General features: G+C 43.1%; 1 protein-coding gene across 1 annotated transcript; it reads left to right on the top strand.

Annotated features, from left to right (window-relative positions):
* Window positions 1-46: 46 nt before the first annotated feature.
* Window positions 47-21,041, top strand: LOC149301698 (U5 small nuclear ribonucleoprotein 40 kDa protein-like). Its single transcript, XM_089482766.1, has 10 exons — window positions 47-323; window positions 3,007-3,136; window positions 4,677-4,770; window positions 5,521-5,686; window positions 7,851-7,973; window positions 11,334-11,454; window positions 15,454-15,536; window positions 16,171-16,232; window positions 18,741-18,844; window positions 20,626-21,041. The coding sequence occupies exons 1-10, from the start codon at window positions 165-167 to the stop codon at window positions 20,673-20,675; spliced, it is 1,092 nt and encodes a 363-aa protein (XP_089338892.1). The 5' UTR covers window positions 47-164; the 3' UTR covers window positions 20,676-21,041.
* Window positions 21,042-23,219: the final 2,178 nt, after the last annotated feature.

Below are 23,219 nucleotides of genomic sequence, written 5' to 3'. Positions count from 1 at the left end.
TGACGTACAGTCGCGGGCTCCTTTCTGTAGTCGAGGCTGACCAATCGCAGTCGAGAGGGGGAGGGGCTTATTTTGCAAGGCTCAGCCAATCAAAACGAAGAGAGCCTAGTTCTTCCGGTGTGACCTTCTGAGGCCTAGAGCGAGAGAGATCGAGCGGAGGAGGGATGATAGACCCTCAGAAACGGAAGGCCCCCGCAGACATGGCCTTAGTGGCCGCCGCCGCCGCCGGGGCCAAGAAGCCCCGCCACGAGGTCCTCTTGGGGCCCGGGCCTGGCGCTGGCCCGCCGCCGCCTCCTGCTCCTCCGGGCGCCTTGCTGCAAGCGGTGAGTGTCCCCAGACAGTGGCAGCCCTTTGGCTTCCTCTGTGGTCTTTAAGAGATTTCGGACTTCATTTCCCAGAAGCCTCAGCCGCGGTGGCCAACGGCCTGGCATTCTGGGAGATGGAGTCAAAACTCCCTTCAAGGGCACAGTTCGGGGGCCACTGCCTTACAGAACCCTTAGTGATACCATAATTCCCATATATATATACATACACACACACACACACACACATGTTTGTTTTTGCTGCAGAAGGAAATGCACTCCTCCCTCCATATTTGCAGCTTTGATTATTCACGGGTTTGATCAGTAAGTTCTCTCTAGGAATCTGTAGGTCCTCCAGCGCAACTCTATGGTCAACTTTAAAGGTTGCCCAGAAAGGCCTAGAGAGTATTCCTAGAGAGGACACTCTGCTAGGCCTTTGTTGCTCCTCCAGCACAACTCTATGGTCAGCTTTAACTAAAGGTTGCCCTGGAAGGCCTAGAGAGTATTCCTAGAGAGGACACTCTGCTAGGCCTTTGTTGCTCCTCCAGCACAACTCTATGGTCAGCTTTAACTAAAGGTTGCCCTGGAAGGCCTAGAGAGTATTCCTAGAGAGGACACTCTGCTAGGCCTTTGACGCTCCTCCAGCGCAACTCTATGGTCAGCTTTAACTAAAGGTTGCCCTGGAAGGCCTAGAGAGTATTCCTAGAGAGGACACTCTGCTAGGCCTTTGACGCTCCTCCAGCGCAACTCTATGGTCAGCTTTAACTAAAGGTTGCCCTGGAAGGCCTAGAGAGTATTCCTAGAGAGGACACTCTGCTAGGCCTTTGACGCTCCTCCAGCGCAACTCTATGGTCAGCTTTAACTAAAGGTTGCCCTGGAAGGCCTAGAGAGTATTCCTAGAGAGGACACTCTGCTAGGCCTTTGACGCTCCTCCAGCGCAACTCTATGGTCAGCTTTAACTAAAGGTTGCCCTGGAAGGCCTAGAGAGTATTCCTAGAGAGGACGCTCTGCTAGGCCTTTGACGCTCCTCCAGCGCAACTCTATGGTCAGCTTTAACTAAAGGTTGCCCTGAAAGGCCTAGAGAGTATTCCTAGAGAGGACGCTCTGCTAGGCCTTTGACGCTCCTCCAGCGCAACTCTATGGTCAGCTTTAACTAAAGGTTGCCCTGGAAGGCCTAGAGAGTATTCCTAGAGAGGACACTCTGCTAGGCCTTTGACGCTCCTCCAGCGCAACTCTATGGTCAGCTTTAACTAAAGGTTGCCCAGAAAGGCCTAGAGAGGACGCTCTGCTAGGCCTTTGTCGCTCCTCCAGCGCAACTCTATGGTCAACTTTAACTAAAGGTTGCCCAGAAAGGCCTAGAGAGTATTCCTAGAGAGGACACTCTGCTAGGCCTTTGACGCTCCTCCAGCGCAACTCTATGGTCAGCTTTAACTAAAGGTTGCCCTGGAAGGCCTAGAGAGTATTCCTAGAGAGGACACTCTACTAGGCCTTTGACGCTCCTCCAGCGCAACTCTATGGTCAGCTTTAACTAAAAGTTTCCATGAAAGGCCTAGAGAGTATTCCTAGAGAGGACGCTCTGCTAGGCCTTTGACGCTCCTCCAGCGCAACTCTATGGTCAGCTTTAACTAAAGGTTGCCCTGAAAGGCCTAGAGAGTATTCCTAGAGAGGACGCTCTGCTAGGCCTTTGACGCTCCTCCAGCGCAACTCTATGGTCAGCTTTAACTAAAGGTTGCCCTGAAAGGCCTAGAGAGTATTCCTAGAGAGGACGCTCTGCTAGGCCTTTGACGCTCCTCCAGCGCAACTCTATGGTCAGCTTTAACTAAAAGTTTCCATGAAAGGCCTAGAGAGTATTCCTAGAGAGGACGCTCTGCTAGGCCTTTGACGCTCCTCCAGCGCAACTCTATGGTCAGCTTTAACTAAAGGTTGTCCAGAAAGGCCTAGAGAGTATTCCTAGAGAGGACGCTCTGCTAGGCCTTTGTCGCTCCTCCAGCGCAACTCTATGGTCAGCTTTAACTAAAGGTTGCCCAGAAAGGCCTAGAGAGTATTCCTAGAGAGGACGCTCTGCTAGGCCTTTGACGCTCCTCCAGCGCAACTCTATGGTCAGCTTTAACTAAAGGTTGCCCAGAAAGGCCTAGAGAGTATTCCTAGAGAGGACGCTCTGCTAGGCCTTTGTCGCTCCTCCAGCGCAACTCTATGGTCAGCTTTAACTAAAGGTTGCCCAGAAAGGCCTAGAGAGTATTCCTAGAGAGGACACTCTGCTAGGCCTTTGTAGCTCCTCCAGTGCAACTCTATGGTCAACTTTAACTAAAGGTTGCCCTGGAAGGCCTAGAGAGTATTCCTAGAGAGGACACTCTGCTAGGCCTTTGACGCTCCTCCGGCGCAACTCTATGGTCAACTTTAACGAAAGGTTGCCCTGGAAGGCCTAGAGAGTATTCCTAGAGAGGACGCTCTGCTAGGCCTTTGACGCTCCTCCAGCGCAACTCTGTGGTCAATGTCTGGCAGTTGTTGACCGTAGAGTTTCGCTGGAGGACCTAGAGCTTCCTAGAGAGGTGTCATCTCTGGTCAAAACATGTGTTTTTTTGTCACTCGGGGTTTTCCCATATTGAGGGGGGTCTTGTTTAATCAAAGACATTTCTGTTTTTTCTCTATATAGAAACTTTCACTCTTGACATATCTTGGGTGTGTTATACTTTTTATATTTTAGGGCCCTCCAAGATGTTCTTCCCTCCAGGCACCAATAATGCTGCTTTCAGGGCATGAAGGAGAAGTTTACTGTTGCAAGTTTCATCCTAATGGAGCTACATTAGCATCAGCTGGATTTGACAGGTTGATATGTAGGTCTGCATTATTGACTTATAAAAAACATACTGTTCCTCTTGAAATTGGAATTAACGTCTGGTTAAAGAAATTATAGCCAGTCGGTTACGTTAGTTTTAATTAAGTATTTATACATTTACACATGACTAAAACCATCCTTTTGAAGAATTAAGCTTAATTTTTAATGGGGCTTATATATGTCCAAATAATTGTTACCTCAAGAAGGAGATACTGGTTAATAATAATAATAATATAATAATAATAAATTTTATTTATATACCGCCCTGTGGCGAACCAATCTGGGCGGTTTACAACATTAAAATAACATACAGCATAAAGACAATATATTTCCCTCCCCCCTTAAAAAGTTATTAAACTGCATATCTAATTTTAAAACCACAATAACTAGTTAAACCAACAATAAATTAAACAAAATAAAACCAACCGATAAACCACTGCAACTTCAGTTCTAAAGAAAGAAAAAGGGGGCTTTGGAGACATTACTGAGGAGGGGGGTGATCCTGAGGCTGGGATATTTCAGTCTGGGAAGGCCTGCCTGAAGAGATCCGTCTTGACAGCCTTTTCGAAGCTGTCCAAAGATGTTAATTGACGGATCTCGTCCGGCAGGTCGTTCCAGAGCCTGGGGGCGACAGCAGAAAATGCCCTCTGGGAGGTTGCCACAAGCCTCGATTTTTGAGGCTGCAACAAGTTCCTCCCAGAGGACCGGAGAGCGCAGGGAGGATTGTATGGGAAGAGGCGGTCTCTGAGATAGCTTGGACCCAAGCCATTTAGGGCTTTAAAGGTTGAGGGTGAAAGGACAAACAGTGGTCCCTCCACATTGACTGGTGTTAGAGGCACAGGACCCCATGAAAGTGGGGGGTAAAGCAAATAAAAAACCACTTTTTTAACCTGAAAGAACACCTTTCTAGAATCGCTAGGTCCTCCAGTGTAGTTCCATGGTCAACATCTGTTAAACACTGACCATGGAATTGTACTGGAGAAACTACAAATGCCTAGTGGAGTGTCCTCTCAAGGTCCTTCAGTGTGAGTTTTGGCACACCGTGAAGAAATAGGTTTGTTTATTGTCTGTTCACAGTGGGGTGAATGACTAACGAGAGTAACCACTTAAATAAAAAATATAATTAAGAAATTTGTGACCACACATTAAAAGAACTACTTGTTTTTCTGATGGGAGTAAAATAAACTGGTTAAGAAGGTAGCTCTGGGTTAATCTTATGGAAAACCTCAAGTTATTGGTGCTTAAGAACTGAAGTAGTTGGCTAGATAATGTTGTGTGGAATATTGCTGTGAGGTTTTATCTAAGTGGTTTGTTTGTAGTCAATTGCAATTAGAATAGGTTTCCCCACTTGTGATTTTGTGTCCTTTATGTGTTGTTCCCTGACAGTTTTGTGTGTATGTGTCATGTTTTTCCCCCACTGTTACAATGAGATGTAGAGAGAGGTCAAGTAAGTGTATTTGAGTGGTTCTAGAAAGGACATGGTCAGTGAAAATGCAATGGTGTCCCCAGTATTTACTCCTGTCTTCCTTTGATTCCAGTATTATGGAATGTATATGGTGACTGTGATAATTATGCCACACTGAAAGGGCATAGTGGAGCAGTTATGGAGCTACATTACAATACTGATGGCAGGTTGGTAGTTTTATAAATAAATACTACATTGTTTAAAAGACTTTTGTGTATTCTATCTAACAGCAGTGGCTGTACTGTGGTCGCTGAGAGCTCAGAGCTGACGTTTTTGTTATTGTCACTTATTTGACTTGGTGTCCTGCCATTCTGTTTGATGTGTCAAAATATGCATTTTGAAAGCTTGTCCTTTTTGGGAAGATTATATGTGTAAGGAACAAAACTGAATATGGAAGTATGGTTATGATCATAATGTGTCTGCATGATTCTTTCTGTGGCTTACTGTTACTTTTTCAGTGTTCTTCCAGACAAATCTTTGAGTAAATCCCAGTAGTAGTACAACAATTTTAGTAGTATTTCGAGTGTTTTTGTGAGAAAAAGAATACTACCCCTAAGAATTATTCACACATTAGCTAGGGACTTGCAAAGGGGTTTATTTCAAGTCATGTGTTTAAAAAAAGGGTCTTGGATGACATGTCCCTGCCCCTGCTTTTGGGAGGCAAGCAAACTTTCAGTGGGCTGCATATTGGAGTCAAAGTCTCAGGGCCTTTCATATCTTGTTGGACTGCAACTCCAAGCATTGGCGCCTCAGTCTGGTAACAAGACTATGTCTTCTTTTCCATCATTTTAGGTTTGACCAAAGTTCTGATGGCTAGTATCTATCATTGTTAATGTTCTTTTGTAGTAACTGACTTTTATTCAACTAGCTAATGTTTTTCTGTTTCTAAGTTTCATAAATATTGTCTATTGTTCTAGCATGCTGTTCTCTGCCTCCACGGATAAAACGGTAGCAGTATGGGATAGTGAAACAGGAGAGAGAGTGAAGAGACTCAAAGGACACACATCATTTGTGAACTCCTGTTACCCAGCAAGACGTGGACCTCAGTTGGTTTGTACAGGCAGTGATGATGGAACAGTAAAGGTTAGTGTTGGTATCAGGATGGGCAAGTATCAGGGTCCAAGTGCTGCACATGCCCATCACTGCAGTTTGGAGAGCCTTACCTCCCCCTCTCCATTCTCATTTTTAAAAACCTTTTTAAAAAGAATATTATTAACCTCCCCACAGGACCCTTTAGGAGGCAAAAAGGTTCCCCAGGTTGGGAACAAATGTCTTTGTGTGTGTATGTGCGTGTGTACGTGTTTTCACTAAAATATTTGGGACTCAGTCCATTGGGGGTGTTTGTACTAATTCAAATAAATCTCTTGCAAAATAATGTTCAAGACTGATGATGCATTTTGCATAATCAGATACTGACTTTTTTCTTTGTATGGCCCCATAACAGTGCAGAGTTCATTTATAGTGTATATTTTTTTGGATATAGGTATTTAATTTAGTTTTTTGATGATAAACTTGTAGTGTTTTTCTAGGTTTTGCTATCTGCTTGCATAGCTGACAGCATTTATGACTGAGTTGTCTTCAGGAAAGCCTACCTGCCCCTCACAAGTAAACACATAAACACAAGGTTTGCCAGTTCTTAGTCAAAATACATTTCAGAGAAGGAGAGTGGCAATGGAGGAGGATGTGGTGGAGTGTACCCTTTATCCCCTCCCTGTCCAGGGATCTAGTGGTAAATCCATAGTTTTGCAGCGAGGATAGTCTTGTGGCCCTCCTCAGTCATTCCTATTTTGTCCTTGTTTTCATTCATACTCTCCATTGAGAGAAGAGGAGGAATATACAGTGAGCCCGTGCCATACACAGGCTCACTATAGGCGGCTTTCAGCTTACGCTGAAGCCACCCGGCAATAAAAACAATGGCACACGCACCCACGGTGCACACACGTGGTGAGCCCAAGACCCATTCTATCCGATGGGGCTTGAGCATACGCGCTTCTTGCTTTATACAGGGGGTTCTGGAATGGATCCCCCACATAAAGCAAAAGCGGACTGTAATAGCTTAATAATAAGAGTAATATTATAAAATATATCTGAGGTGAAAGCAGAAGGTGAGCTGTGTTTGGGGAGATCATCCTTGACTCTTTGTGTATTTATGAAGGCTCATCTGGGGCTTTTGTCTATGTTCAGCCATGTGCTCCCCCAAGCACACGATCTAAGGAGCCAGGGATTCTTCTATGTCACTGACATGCTTGGGAGGGGAGCTAGTAGCCACTAGCTCTATATAGCTGTTGCTTCAGGCTTTAGAACTAGAATGATATATAAAGATTTACATTTTAGTTTGGTTTGCCTCCAACATTCTTTACATTTTTATTTTGTAAGTTCTGAACTATAAACTACTAGCACTGAAGCCTTAAGAAGAAAAAACTACAAGATGACTTGTTTGCATCTTTTCAAAACCATGGTTAGGATTAATAAAAATCATTTTCATTTTTTCAGCACATAAAGAGAGACTCCTCACAGAAAAGGCCACTGAGGCTGTGCAGCTGATTTTATCTTAAAGGGTCATAGAATACTACAGTTGGAAGATACCACAAGAGCCATCCAGTCCAACCCAACACTCCCTCCTCCTCCCTTCACTTAACATTTATTGCATGTAGACAAAATCCTACAAAATTTTCACAGAATTCCAACTTCTGTGAATGTCTTCAAGTACTGGATGCTGCTTCTCAGATATCCACATTCAATTTGTGGGCATTATGTAGCAGGAGTGAAGAAGCTTTGTTAATATCAGAGGCAGGGCCAATGACATTGTTTCTTGTCCCTTTCCTTTAGAACAGTAATGATAAATGTACACACCCAGGGAGACAAAAGACTAAAATGTAACACCATTGACCAAGCAGCACAAACATCACTGTAAAATTTAGCTCTGTCAGAAAGATTGCATATATTAAAAAAACAAAAGCCTCAGCATGTTTGCTATTGTGATGGTTGACCAAATAGTGGTCTTTCCTCAGGTACTAATAACAGAAAAAAGCAATTGTATCATTGTGCTGTTTTGAGTTCACTTCCAGCCATTTGAATTTTACAAGTCAGTTTTTCCTTCCTTGTATCCCTTTTTCATGGTTAGTATGTGAAAGAGGCTACAATATTGATAATAACATCTTGCTATGACTCTACAACAGTTCTTTGGAGTTATATTTACAGGATGTAAAAACTAACCTGAAAACTCTCTTCTCTTGACACTTTCCAGTTATGGGATATCAGAAAAAAGGCTGCTGTTCAGACATTTCAGAATACCTATCAAGTATTAGCAGTGACATTCAATGATACAAGTGATCAGATCATATCTGGAGGCATAGACAATGATATCAAGGTAAGCTGATTTGTTGTTTCAGTAATCACATAAAGTTTGCATCCTTTAAAACCTGCAAATTGCCTCTCCTCTCTTTTCAGATTGCATAGTTGTTTGTTTTTAACTGCTTCGAACTGCTGACTTCGATTTATGGTGATCCTATGGATGAGACACTTACAAGTCACCCTGTCATCAACAGCACTGTTCAGGTTTTGTAGACTCAGGGGTATCTTCCTTGATTGAGTCTATCCATCTGTAGTGCAGTCTTCTCCTACTGCCTTCTACCTTACTAAGCAGCATTGTCTTTTTAGTGAGTCATATCTTCTCATGGTATGGCCAAATTATGAAAGTCTCAGTTGAGTCATCTTGGTGTGTAGTGAGAATTCAGATCTCATTTGCTTTTGGACCCATCCATTTTTCTTTTTAGCAGACAACAGTATCTGCAGAATTCTTCTCCAGCATGTGGAGTCGAAGGCTTTTATGGCCGGCATCTATAGTTTTTTGTGGGTTTTTTGGGCTATGTGGTCATGTTCTAGAAGAGTTTCCTCCTGACATTTCACCAGCATCTGTGGCTGGCATTTTCAGAGATGCTTGCCTGGTAAGGACTTGGGTATATATATTGTGTGATCTGGAAAGGCAGGAGTGATTTGCATGTGTATTGTTCTGGCTCCCAGTCATTAGGCTTAATAGTACAAATTTGTTTTTTACATTATTTTTACAAACCGCTCGGATTCCCAGTGATTGGGCGGTATATAAATAAAACCTATTATTATTATTATTGTCTTTAAATTCTGCAAGGATGTTCTTCAGGTTGTATTTTGGCATATGTTTGTTTAATTTCCTTTTTTGGGTTTAATCTAATTTTTGTTCATGGCTTGTGCCACAGGGGTGAAACAGATGGGCAGGAAGAAGTCTCTCCTGGCCCAATCGCCCTAGGCCCATAGCAAACACATGCTACGGCCCTGAAGGTGCCTCTTATCACTGTCCCAAATGGACCGTGGAAAGAAGTGGAAAAAATCCACTCCTTTTGGGCAGGTTTTGGGTTGCTTTAGGAGCCCTTGGTGCAACCCTGGGGTGGCTTCCAGGTGCTCTGGGGCCGTGTGTCATCTAAATGCTATGCCCTCGGAACAGCTGGAAGATGCCCCCGGTTGCCCATATGTTTCAGGCCACAGTCTACTTTTCTGATTTTGCAGAGAAAATGGACCTTCTCCATGTTCTGCTTCCAATTATGTAGTTTATTAGATTTGTGTTTTGGCCAGCATGTATACAGTCCATGTATATAGTTACTTCTTGAGTTGCTTAAATAATGTGTTTGCAGTGAAGAAACAGTTGGCATTGCAAAATCCCATCAGTTGGTCTCCCACTTCATAATTAATTAATTAATTAATGTCTTGATCCTAGACCAAATTTTCCTACAATCTTTATATCCTTTAACTATTAATGTTACCCCATTTCTTCTTAGGTTTGCATTTCATGAATAAAATTTTCTGTAATTATCTGACTTAAAAAGGTTCTGTTCCTATCCATTTCAACTCGTTCAGCCCATGTGTTGCCATGTTTATATATTACAATGAATATTTCATTGCAGTTTTTGTTTTACTGTATGTAGCTTTCCTTGATTCGGCTTATCTCATGTCCCTATGTGTTGTGCAGTTTCAAACTTTACTTCCACCTCTGAGCACATCAACAATTGAACATCTTTCAGATTGAGTCCAGTTGAATCATTAGCCACAGTTCTATTTACACTTGTCCTCTGCTGTAACTCAGTAGCCCATAGAAAGCCATCTGATCTGGAATTAAAAGGGGGTTGCCATGCCTCCTCCTGTGCAGTACTAACAAGGGTTAGCTACGGTGCTATTGTTTGTTGTCTCTGAGAGATCCTCCACCAGTGTCACCCATGCTACTGCTGCTGTTCTGTAGCTTTTGTCACATTTTGCTCATCAGCAGAAGCCTGTCCAACATGTGAGACCCTGTCAGAAACACTGCTGCTATTATTGTAGTCTCTTGTCTCACAGGAGCACACAGTCCCACAGCCACAGAAAGGTAATGCTATTGGTGGCCTCAAGGCTGACCCCAAAAAGAGAGAACAAAATGGGGAATGGCTATGGTCATGGCTTCTTGGTTCTGCCTAGCAAAGTGTGTGTGTGTGTATTCTAGAACAAGTGGTAAATGCCAACTCTCTTCTTTCCAGGAACAAGGGATGGGGAAAAATTGGATTTGTGGGGACAGACATTTCAAGTACAAGTACAAATGAGAATAAGAGGCACAAGTAAAGCTTGTTTGGGATCTTCATTTTGGGACTCTGGGACTTCAGTTTTTTCTGAGACCTAGCATAGGCAATAGGTCTTGGTAACAGTAATCTCTTCCCACCACTTCTGTGCAGTACTGTCAGAACTATGTCCCAATAAATAAATAAATAAATAAATAAATAATCCTGGGCATGTGATAGTGGTTTGCAGGCACAATATTTCTGGTATCTAATTACATAAAGTCTACTGGAAACCTAAAGGTTTCCACAAGATCCTGGTTTGGCTGTGGAAACTATGCCTGTGTGGGTGGAATCCGGAATAAAACTGTTGAATGCTCAGTGATGACAAGTGAAATAAGAGCAAACTGTCTCAACTGAGCAAATTATAGCCCATGTGCTGCAGGTGGCCCTATAGGCCGTTTTTGTGGCTGCCAGATGTCAAAAAACGGAGGGGGGGGTGGATTTTTTTTTAATCCTCAAATTTTACCCCTAAATTTCTATTGGGTGTTGGGACATTTTGTCATTCTTGCTTTCACCAGATCCTCTTGGGCCCAGGAGAGCTTTTTTTAAACAAAACAAAAAGGCCCTTTTTTCCAGGTTAAACTTGCCCAGAGGGCCTAAAACACGCCAAAAACATTTCCACCTCCAAGAAAGCATTTTGGAGGAAAATATTTTTATGTGGAGGAAGAGTTTTGTGAAGGGTGGAGCCCTCTAAGGTCTCATGGGGAAACTAATGCAGCCCCCTAAACTCCATTGGTTGCCCACCCTTGCTTTCAGGAGATAGAGGAGCTCAGCTACTGGGGGTTAGACTGGATGGCCCTTGTGGTCTCTTCCAACTCTGAATCTGTGGAAGTTCTTAGTTTAGGCCAATTTCTCAGAGATGGTCTGTGAACCAATGCTGTTCTGTAGAAAGTTTCTAGGGAACACAGAAACAGTATAGTAAGTGGACGCAAATTTGGTGTCAGTCCCTGGCACATGGAAAAGGGGGAACCCTGCCAGTCCCCCACATCAGATAGTGTAAATAACACTGGTCTAAACTTCTTACAAAAGCTTCACTGATCCTGTATATGTCTTAGGTTATAAATCTCTATAAATGTGTGTCTTACCAAGTGTGTTTTTACCTCTGTTTAAAGGTATGGGACCTTCGTCAAAACAAGTTGACCTATACAATGCGAGGGCATGCGGATTCTGTCACAGGGCTCAGCCTCAGTTCAGAGGGCTCTTACTTGCTTTCCAATGCAATGGACAATACAGGTGTTTTCTTATTCCTATATTTCTTTTTCTTTTAAATGTTATTATTTCCTTCTTCCAACATTAACAATATAATTATAACAATATATCAAATACAGTAATACATTATCAGATCAATTCACTGTTAAATATATATTTGTGGGTCTATACATCCATCCATGCAATGTCTGTCTCAGTTACTTTGTTGCTACAATATATTAATATCTGCAATACCAAAAAGTTTCCTCTTTACCAGGGGTTGGCAACCTCCGGCCCGCGGGCCGGATGTGGCCCGCGGAGGCCTTTCTGCCTTCCCCTGCCGCCGCCGCTGCCATTTTGTTTTTCAAAATGGCGGCGAAATCTCATGCAACCTCCCCCGTGGAGGGAGACGAAGTCTCGCGCGACCACAAGAAAGGTCGTGCGAGACTTCGCCGCCACTGGCAGCGGCCTCTGAGAGGCCTGCTGCGGCTGCCGGAGCCCTTGAACAGGGCTCCGGTGGCGGCAGCGGGCTTCTAGGAGGCCCGTTGCCTTCGCTGGGGCCCTCCAAGAGGGCTCCGGTGGCGGCAGCGGGCCTCTGGGAGGCTGGTTGTCTTTGCTGGTGCCCTCCAAGAGGGCAGCGGCAGGGGGCCTCTGGGAGGCCAGTTGCCGTTGGTGGCACCCTCCAAGAGGGCCCCGGTGGCGGCAGCGGGCCTCTGGGAGGCCAGTTGCCGTCGCTGGGGCCCTCCAAAGAGGGGGAGGCCTCCAGCGCTGGCAGCCCCCGCCGGCCTTTTTGCCGGCCTCTGACGGGGCCTGGGGCCTCGTCAGGGGCCAGCAAAGAGGGGGAGGCCTCCAGCGCTGGCGGCCCCCACCTGCTCTTTCCCGGCCTCTGACAGGGCCTGGGGCCCTGTCAGGGGCCGGCAAAGAGGAGGAGGCCTTTCCCCCGGAGGGTGGAAGCTCCGCCTCCGGCATGTGGCTCTGCCCCTGGAGGGTGGAAGCTCCACCCCCGGCACGCGACCCCGCCCCCGGAGGGTGGAAACTCCAACCCCCGGCTTCGGCCCCCCAGTCGTCTGAGGGACAGCAACCCGGCCCCCGGCTCAGAAAGGTTGCCTACCCCTGCTCTTTACCATTCAGATCTTGAAAAGACAAAAATTGCTGGTCAGTTTTTTGAAGCTGCAGCTGACCATACTGTGTTAAGATAACTATGAAATTAAAGTCTTTGTGCATCTGTCCAATTTCTTGCAGTCTCATCTCCTGCGGCCCCCATAAAGATCATTCTTTATTACACATGTGTTCTTCATTTTCCTCAGTAAATAATTTAAAATTAATGAAGCTTCTTTTGCAATTACTGTTTGTCCTGTTATTTTACTTAACTATTCAGTTTAAAACCTGGACAGAAAATCCATAGTATGTTCAGGAGTTTCCCATACGTGCTAGAAAAAGTGTTTTCTATCATATAAGTCACTAGTAATTTTGTGTAATTTTGTAGTGAACAAACTGTTTTTAATGGCATTTCCTCAGATGAAGGAAATCTTTGCATATAACTCATTTGATATACTATAATTTAGACTTTTTCCCCAGGTCATCTTAGGTCCAAAGCATACTGTAAAAAATAATCCAGTTTGAGATTGCTTTAAATGTCTTGGCCCAGTGCTAAAGAATTCTGGGAACTGTAGCTTTGTGAGACATTTAGCCTTGTCTGTCAGAGAGCTCTGGTGCTACAATAAACTACAATTCCCAGGATTCCCTAGCACAGAAGGAACAGCAGGGAAAAACTGACAGTGTAATGAACTATATTACAACAATGTCCCAAAATAATGAAAGCACAACTCTACCATATATACAATTTTAATATATTTATATTCAAGTACCCATACTGCAGTATTATTTCCAAAGGTTCATAAACAATAGTCAACTACCTACAGTTTCCACAACCTGGTTGTTGTTGTTGATATTATTATTATTATTATTATTATTATTATTATTATTATTAAGCTTTATTTATATAGCGCTGTAAATTTACACAGCACTGTACATACAATCTTTTAATTAGACGGTTCCCTGCCCTCAGGCTTACAGTCTAAGAAGACACGACACAAAAGGAGAAGGGAATGGTGGTGGGGAAGAAGGGGACCAGGTCCATCAGTTCTTCTCTCCCTCTGAGGCCTGGACCAAGGCAGATGGACTGGAGAGAGGGCTCTGTTTCTTAAGGATAGGACTGATGGCATTGGCCTACCTCCTCTTCCCCTCAGAGCCAGGATGGAGCCAGATGCCTTCTGGGAAGTTTGTTGTATTGCTGCAACCATTAATGTGTTGACTATTGCCTATGAACTTTTGGAAATAATATTTCAGGAACAAAAATAGTAGTGAAGATCTGAGAAAGCACATTCTACTTTCATCTGCTACCTATTTACCACTTGTAGAAATAATTTTGTTGGAACATTTTTCTGTCTTTGGCTTGTGGAAATCATTTTACTGGAATAGAGGTTGTTAGGACCAGAGGAAGCACAGTGGACATAGTTTGGGATCAATAGTTCTCTATAGCACTTCATAGTGTGTATTTTGTGTCTTATTGTATTACTGCAATGTGGGTATTTACATATAAATATATGACCTTTATATGAACATTACATATATGGTAGAGTTGTGGTTTCATTCCTTTGGGACATTGTTATAATACAGTTGATTGCATTGTCAGTTTCTCCCTGCTTTTCTATCTATGTTTGTTGTGAACCCTCCTGTTGTGTGTTTCTCTAGCACAGAGCGAAGTTTCAAACTGAATTCTTTCTGCAGTGTATTTTGGACCACTATGAATCTTAATGTTTTATTTTAGAAAGATCTGTTTGGATATTGTATAGGTATAGTCTATTATCAGTTTATATTTTAACCTGTTACTGTTGTACTGATACGCTGTTTTTGTGTGGTTTTGTTTTATACTGGTCAAAGACCGAATAAATTTTATTACATTAATGCTTTATTTTGTTGTTGTTATGTGCCTTCAAGTCATTCCAGCCTATGGCAACTATAAGGCAAACCTATCATAGGGTTCTCTTGGCAAGATTTGTTCAGAGGAGGTTTGCCATTGCTGTCCTCTAAGGCTGAGAGAGCGTTGACTTGCCCAAGGTTACCCAGTGGGTTTCATGGCCAAGCAGGAATCAAATCCTGGTCTCCAGCTTTGTAGTCCAACGTTCAAATGGCTACATCACACTAGCTCTGTGTTTTATTACTTCCAGAAATAACTTTTTTCAGGTTTTATTGCTAAAATTTTATTTTATTTTTTAACATCTGGATAGATATGAATATTCTGAACCAAAATACGTTTATTCCTAGATTTGAACAGAAACAACATGTAAGCAAGCATACTAACTTTTGGTAGTTGTTGGTATTTATTCTACCTAAATCTAGTGTCTGCACTTAGACATACTGGGTTTTGTCTCTTGCTGTCCCCGGGCCATAATGCTGAAATGATAGTAGAAGCCACAACTGGCTGCATTCCTAGCAGGATATAAATTCAGTAATGACTTTTTTTAGCCATCTTGGTCTCCCAGCCACCTTCTGTAAGGCTCATTTTTCCTTCTGTCACCTTTAACTTGAATACTGATCTGCCCCCCCCCCCCCCCCAGTTCTGTTTGGTTAGCCACTTCTTGCTTCAGTTGTCTAATTCTGCTGCCCTTTCAGACTAGTCCTTTCACAACACAGTTCCTTCAACCCATTATATCTAGCCCTCAGGTGTCTCCCCAGTCCTCATACTGTTATTTTGAAACTTTAACTCCCCCCCCAAAAAAAAAAAACCTCAAATAGTTAAGTCTGCATAGGGCTTTGTTCCTTGATCGACTGAACTATACCAGTTGATTGAATCTTTTGGAGGCTTCACTGCTACCAGTGTTTGACTGTACCTTCTGTTTCTGAACTGAAGAGAGTTGTCACCATTTCTTGTTTTATCTTTACACTCTAGCCACTGACTGGTAATGAAATCTGTGTTGTGTGCTAATATTCATACAGTGGTTTTTTTTCCTCTTTTAACTGTTCATGTGGCCTTTGTTCTAGTTCGCATATGGGATGTTCGGCCCTTTGCCCCTAAAGAGAGATGTGTGAAAATACTCCAAGGGAATGTGCATAATTTTGAGAAGGTGAGTGCATGGCTACCATAAATGTTACTGGTTTATGGCTGGCAGCTGAAAGTTAACTCATAAGTAAGTGGCTTTTAAAATCTCAAATTACCTCAAATCTTTTAACAAGGGTTGTGACTAAGATTAATCTGTAGGGTAAAATTCCAGTTAGAGCTCCTGCCACAAGATCCCCCCCTTTCACCTGAGTACAGCAATAATTGTCTGTAAATTAAGTATCTTTGGCCTGTTACAGACTGCCAAAACAAAGCTGCTTCAGGTCTCTTTGGAGGTATGCTGTTTAAATGATGCATGGGTCCTAAGAATCCGGAAGCTGCACCAAAGCTGCACTCCAGTGCTTAGGAATGGAGTGTGGCTTTGGCACGACCTCCAGACTCTTAGGACCCATGCATCATTTAAATAGCATACCTCCAAAGAGACCCGAAGCAGCTTTATTTTGGCAGTCTGTAACAGGCCATCAACTTTCACAATCTGTTTCACTTAAGGTAAAAAGTAATAAAACAAACTACATAACTGCAGACTAAACTTTTCTTACTGCAGTTTTGTTAATATCTAAAGCCTAGGTGGGTTTTTACTTCAAATAATAGAGCAATGAAAATGTGCTTGGAATTTGGCATGTTCTTTTCTTGTTCTTTAGAATCTTCTACGATGCTCCTGGTCACCAGATGGAAGTAAAATCGCTGCAGGATCTGCAGACAGGTAGAAATCTATTTCAAGTTGTTTGTGTTGTTTTTTTTGTTTGTTTTTTTTTTGTCTTCACTTTAAATCCTTTAACTAATCACATCTAGCAACAAAAAGCTGATTTATAACCGGCTAAAAAGATGTCAGAAAGACATTTGTAACCAGCTAAAAACTTGTCAGAAAGTAAGTGATAATTCAGTTGAGTGAAGAAATCTACAATAGCACCCCAGAAGGTTACTGGATGCAATTACTGCTATCTCCAATTGTTTGGATGGAAATGAAGTAGTATTTGTATATTCCTTGTTTGGAAGCTGGAAGTGCATTCTAGTTAAGAAAAGGATTGCTCTTAGTTAGGAAAAGGATTATTCTTTTTCTGAGACTAATACATCACTGGGAGAGAGAGAGATTAATTGCAGAATCATTTCCATTGGTTAGGGTGACTGACAGTAAGAGAAGAAATAAAATGCCAGTAAGAAAGGAAATAAAAGAAAAGGGTGGAAAGAATTGACTTAGGCGGGTTACAGACCGCCATTTCGGACGTCCTCAGGACGTCCCAGTTTGAAAAAGGGGCGTCTCTTCTAGATACCCCTACTCCTATTACAGACAGAGTCCGTAACAAATGGCGGCGGCCGTTCCACACTGTCGCCACCATTTTGACGTAGCGGACGCTGTGCGTCTGCACGTCGTGCCCCGGAAGTGACGCCGCAAGTGTGCGACTAGCGTCTTGCGACGTCTTTTCCGGGGCCCAGGAAGGAGCGCGATTTTCACGCTCCTTCCTCGGAGCGTCTGGGAGCCGCGCGGTTTGGTCGCTGCGGCTCCCGGACGCTGCAAGCGGCGGGAGACCGCCACAATCCGGAGGTATGTAATGCGCCTTAGAAATCTACCTTTGCAAAGTGACAAGGAAGAATCATGTTTGGACTAATCTTTGTTGTAGTCTTAACATCTACACAGTTTCTATCTTTTGGTCCTTTTGTGGATGTAATAACATCTACTAACACTAGGGTACTTTGCTCAGCTCAGCCTAGCCCTGTGGTACACTAAGTTTTTACCCTTGGAACCCCACTTTACATCTACATGTGGATGGTCACATTCAATGTAATATATCAGTTAAAATATTTTGTTTACTTAGTGTGCATATTTTCATTTTCACATTCATCTCTATTTATATTTTAACATATTACAAGGAAATACCATTGTTCAAATTAGAACAATTTTATTTAAGTACATTCAATATTTAACTCAACACATGTGTAAATTTTACACAAAACAAAGTTTGCGAAGAGGAGGAGGAGGGCTCAGAGCCTCCAAGTCTTGTGCCTCCTTGAGCAACTCTTGGGCCCTCCTTCAAGGTCTTGGCCCACTGTTTGAGAAACACTGGCCTAACCAACTGCTTAACTATCTGGTTGTCTTTTCCCAGTTAGTATACTGTATTCAGCTACTACAGTCTTTGATATTCTTGGGGGTTAGGGCCTCTCTTTAGCTGGCAGATTTTGGCAGCATTGGCATTGAAGGAGAGCTAGTGAAACAGGCTTTTATCGAGTTGCAATAATGTATCTACATTAAAGCTTTATCTGGGAAAGAATAGGATTCTATTGTAGCTGACCCTGTTGTTGCCTTGTGTGCCTGCCTGCAACAGACAAGGTAAACTGAATAATTCCAGAATCCCTTACTGAGCTGTGTGAACCTCAAAACAGAGAGAAGGGGAGAGCAGATTAGCCTACCTCATCAAATATCCCCAACATGTCTTTAAAAAGGCATGCCTCCATAGGTTTGGCTACAAAAATGTGAATCATAAGAAGAGTGGAGGCTGGTGATTTTTTTTAAGTCTCTAGTTGAATTTTGTAAGAAGCTTTCAAGTCATCAATATGTTAAAAATATTTTGTTTACTTATGCAAGTAAGTAACAACACATAGTTTGCAGTTTACCTATGAGCTGGTTTTCATTTCACATAGGCATGTAGTTACCTTTGTTGAAACGTGTTGGGAATCACTAATGCCTATTCTTTCTATGTGATTTCTGCCTCTGATATAAAATTATCTGTTAAAGAAGTAATCCCCAGGAACACATCTACTTTGTTAACTGAAGTATACCTATATTGTTGCCCAGCTGCTACAGGAAAAAATACAAGCTGATGCAAAAAAAAAATATTTAGTGCCAGAGCTGAAGTAAGTTTGCTGTCTCTAAAACCAGGAATAAACAATGGCAGAAATTACTGAGCTCTCTAAAACTGTTATAATTACAGTGGGCCCTTGGTATCCACAGGGTTTGGTTCCAGGACTCCCCACAGATACTAAAAAACATAAATGATCTTGTAAGACTGGTCATTGTGCTTAAAGGGTGGTGTAAATTTGCCTCTTTCTCTTGGATTGTATGGTACTAAACTATGCCTTCTACACTCTCCGAATGGAAATAAAAATGTTCTACATCATCAGTGGTTTTGTGTATGCTTATAAGAGGATGGAAATGTATATTTACTGTGGGGATGCCTCCCCCCCCCCTTTTTTTTTCCCTTGTTAAACTATGCAGGTTTGTTTATGTGTGGGATACCACTTCCAGAAGAATCCTATACAAGCTTCCAGGCCATGCTGGTTCAATAAACGAAGTCGCTTTTCATCCAGAAGAACCAGTTGGTAAGTGCTTCATATTTCAGTTGTCAGGAAGCACAAAAGTGCTTTTTAAGTATAGAATCTTGACTGCTCTGAAGTCACTCTAAACCAGGGGTACAGGCCCCAGGTACAAGGGCTGGGATTTTGTCCTTTCTGACTTGTTAGGCTGGGAGGAGGCTTTTTTCCAAACCATTAGTGACTTCTCACTTCCTCCTTTTTAAAAAGGCTATTTGTGACCCTACAATAGACCAGAGGCCAAAAATTGACAAGATTATGCACCATGTGGGTAGTGGGTGGGTTCAGCCCATATATATAGACATAGATATAGATATACACACACATACATATATATTTTAAAGGAAGGTATGAGGAAGCTCTAGCCTTGGGATGTTTGCCTACCCATATTCTAATAGAATCTTTTAACAAGTTCTAAAAGACACTCCTCTTCTTAGATGTGCTCCTTTTGGTTGCAAAATGTTGTATTGGCAGTAATAGTACACAACTTACTGAAGAGCAGCATTAATGGACTGCAAGGCCCGTTACAGACCGCTGGGAAGCGGCGGTCTGCAGCATCCGGGAACCGCAGCAGCCAAACGGCGCAGTTCCCGGACGGTGCAAAGAAGGAGCGCGAAAATTGCGCTCCTTCCTAGGCTCTGGAAGAGACACCACGAGGCGCTAGTCGCGCACTCACGGTGTCACTTCCAGGGCACGACGTGTGGATGCCATTTGTTACGGACTCAGTCCGTAGTAGGGTTAGGGGCATCTGGAAGAGATGCCTCTTTCTAACCCTAGCACGAACTGAGTCCGTCCTAGGGTGCCCGTGTGTAACGGGCCTATGTATGCTTTAACTGTCCTCTCTAGAAAACTTTTAACTACTTTGTAAAGTTGAATTGTTGTAAGAGAATGTGTGTATTTCAATAATACAAGTAATGCAAATAATTTACACTTGCCAGATCTGTACTGTGTCCGTCTATAGGGCTGGGTCTCAGGTCCAAAAAACACGGGCCAAATAAAGCGGCTTCTGGCCACTTTGGGGGCATGGTGTTTAGATGACACATGCCTCCAAAGCAGTTGGAAGCCACTTCAAGGCCATGCTAAGGTGGCAAGAACTGGACCTTTTGAGAGTGGATTAAATCCGTTCCGGCCAGCAGCCTGCTTTGGAAATTCTCAATTGACTTCTTAGAGTCTGAACTGTCTGCTTTTAAATTGATTCAAATTGATTTGAAACAACCTTCTGTGAATTGAAGGAACTGCCTTGTTGGTTTTATTTCCTTGATTAAAAATATTCTTTACTAAAGACTGCATCCTCCAATAACCAGTGTCCAGTATCAGCAATTATGTTTCTACTATAATGTTAACCCAACTACAGAAATGTAGGGTGCATCTGCACTGTAAAAATAATGCAGTTCTACACCACTTTAACTGCCATGGCTGCATCCTACAGAGTCCTGGAATTCATAATTTTGTGAGGCACCAGGACTCTTCAGCAGAGAAGGATAATGACCTTTTGAAACTATAAATCTCAGGATTCCGTAGGATGGAGCTACAGCTAAATTGGCGTCAAACAGCATTATTTTTACATTGCAGATGTAACATACTTGGCTAGTAACATAATTTAAAATACTGTAATTGGCATTATTATGAGAAACAGTAAGGAACTTTGGTTGAAATGATAACTGTTAACTGAGACATGCTGGTAAGAGTCAGTTGCATTATGACATATATTTTTTTTGAAACATGATCAGAAGGAATCAAACAGATCCTTCAGTTTTTCTTACAAAAATATTTTCTTTTATTCCCATCAGTACTTTCTGCATCTAGTGACAAAAGGCTTTATATGGGGGAAATCCAGTGAGAATGAGCAGAAGATGACCAGAACTAGATTGCGTCTGACCTATTTGAATTGCTCTGTACATAGAAATGGAAGGTGGGACTGTGGCATCACCATCTCTGTATGAAGAATGAATATTAAACATCTGTGTTTCAGAAAAACCCTCCTTGAATTTTTGACCATGTATACAGAAGATTAAAAGGACTGGCAGTCTAGAATCATTTAGGGTTTGAGATGGATATACAGGTTTCTAGTTTTATTTGAAAAATTGGAGATTGATTCATTTAAAATATTTTGACAGTTATAAAATGGGGAAAAGCTGTTTAATATCGTATGCTTTCCATGAAGTTGTTTTGTCACTTTTATACTAAAAGAAATAAAATACCTTGTCCAAACAGAATTTATTGCTGCATGTGTTTTTTGTTTGTTTGTTTGTTTGTTTTTTGGCTATTGTATAACTGAATCAGTATAGAAGATGAAGGGTGAGGTTACATAAAGGTGAGAAAAATATAGTGAAAACTAAGAGGTATGCTTTGACTGAGAGTTCCTGATGGCAAGGGGTTGGACTGGACAGCCCTTGTGGTCTCTTCCAACTCTATGATTCTATAAGGAAGCCCAGTTGCATCATTAGCCACAGTGCTAATCATTCTCTGAGGTACTCTAGAAGTTTATTGAGTGCCATCTGACCTGGGAGCCTCATCTTATGATGCTGTCTTGTTTCACAATTGGATTGTCTCATCATAGGTTTTTTGTGGTAAACGATGTTCAAAATGCCTCTTCCACAGTACTAACAAGCATTCTCTATAGTGCTGCTGCCATTGGCCCGGCGCAGTAGGGCACCCTCATCACGTGTGAGGGGCAGCGCTTCTAGATGCCTCTCGCCCCTCGCACGTGACGAGGGCATCAAAATGGCGGCGCCCTGTACAGATGGCACTACCATCATTATGTGACAGACACCTAACGTCTGCACGTCGTGGCGCCATTGTGATGCTGCGAGTGCACAATTGGCGCACTGCAGCAGCATAATGGCGCCGCAAGAAGAACCCACTTTTTGTGGGTTCTTTTTGGTCCGCGAGGAAGTCCCGCAGTCTGGAGGCTGCAGCTTCCCCATGGACCAAAGCTGGGCACTGGGAGACTGTTCTTTTTGGATGGTCTGTCCCGTGCCATTGTCTCTGAGTGATCCTCTGCGAGTGTCAACCTCCACTACTGCTGCTGCCTAGTAGCTGTTTGGCACATTTAGTCTGGTTCCTCAGCAAAAGCCTGTCTGACATGGGAAACCCTGCCAGCAGCATAACCTGTTGCCTCACAGGAGCATGCAGTCCCACCACTCTAGAAAAGTAGTGTCGTTAGTGGGAGCTGCTGTTTGTAAATTCTCTCAGTTCCCTGTGTCCCATGCTTACCCTCCAACATTTGAAAGACGAAAACTGGGGCACATGTGCCCAAGCAGCATCAGAGTTTATTCAAGATGGCAAAAGCTGTTACTGGGGAAGAACACACAAACTAGGATAGGCTGCAGCAGTTTGCTTTTGATTGACCCACCTGGGAAGGGCAGGATTTTGTCCTCTTCAAACATACCCCTTGCTGAGTTAACTTAGAGCTCAAGCAAACGGGGCAGTAGGAGTGGCCAGAAGCTGCTCCCGCCCTGATCACCCCAGAGCTATCGCAGGACCACAGTAGCCAGATGCCACAGTCTCAAGGGAACCTGCTGCCATGGTTCTCGACAGGCCACAAAAAGGAACTGTAAGAAATCGCTCTTTTCACAGCTGGTTTCTGCAGCCCTGGCACAAGCTCCAAGTGATCCAAGAATGTGCAGCATGTGCATGCCTTGCCCCTGGAGCATCCCGACTGTGGCCATTTTGGGCCATCTGTTTGAGGCCTTCATGCAGATTGCTTGTGCATTTTGAACTCAGTTTGAAGCAAGGAAGTGGGAGGACAAACTGGGATACTTGAAAAGCTGCTGAAAAAGTGGGATGATAGAGGATTAATCAAATTGGGACAGTATATGTGCCTGACAGCCCATTGGGAAAAAGCAAGGCGAGGGAGGAGAAAGAATGTGTCAGAAAGGGAAGGAGAGAATGGTGCAAATGAGATGGGAGGAATGGGGGAGAGAGGAATAATGTTGAAAGGAGGAGAGAAAAGAAGTGGGTGGAGGGGAAGAAGGCTGGTGGAAAGAAACCTAGGGAATGATCTGGCCCATCACTGATTTGTAACCCCCATCACTGTTCGTAACTAGAATGTAACCCTCAGTGTAAGAAAACATTACCCCTCTCCTGTGCTACATAGATGGAAGGGCTGCTTATGTATGTATGTATGTATGTATGTATGTATATATACACACACACACTGCCTATTTTTTATCCTTGGGAATCTTCAGCCTCACTGTCCTTTCAAGCACACTGAGAGGGAGAAATAATGTTCTCCTGTAAAATACAAGCTGTGCTTGCAGCCACATTCAGGCTTTATTAGCCTTGCCACTGGGAAGAAGCCCTTGAGACGAGCCTTAATTTCCAAGGGTGCCCTTGCAAAGCAGCTTCCTTTACAAGTAATTACCTCATATATAAACATAAG

Source organism: Sceloporus occidentalis, unplaced genomic scaffold, assembly GCF_023333645.1.
Source record: "Sceloporus occidentalis isolate IW3139 unplaced genomic scaffold, rSceOcc1.0.p SCAF_20, whole genome shotgun sequence".
NCBI classification, from domain to species: Eukaryota; Metazoa; Chordata; class Lepidosauria; order Squamata; family Phrynosomatidae; genus Sceloporus; species Sceloporus occidentalis.
Note: the sequence above shows the minus strand (reverse complement) of the source record. Positions and strands in the feature narration are given on the sequence as shown.

Excerpts from the sequence above, each read along its gene's own strand:
- LOC149301698 (XM_089482766.1), top strand. The coding sequence starts at position 165 with ATGATAGACCCTCAGAAACGGAAGGCCCCCGCAGACATGGCCTTAGTG. Across the intron at positions 4,771-5,520 it reads CATTACAATACTGATGGCAG|CATGCTGTTCTCTGCCTCCA; the intron begins GTTGGTAGTTTT and ends CTATTGTTCTAG. Across the intron at positions 11,455-15,453 it reads CAATGCAATGGACAATACAG|TTCGCATATGGGATGTTCGG; the intron begins GTGTTTTCTTAT and ends CCTTTGTTCTAG.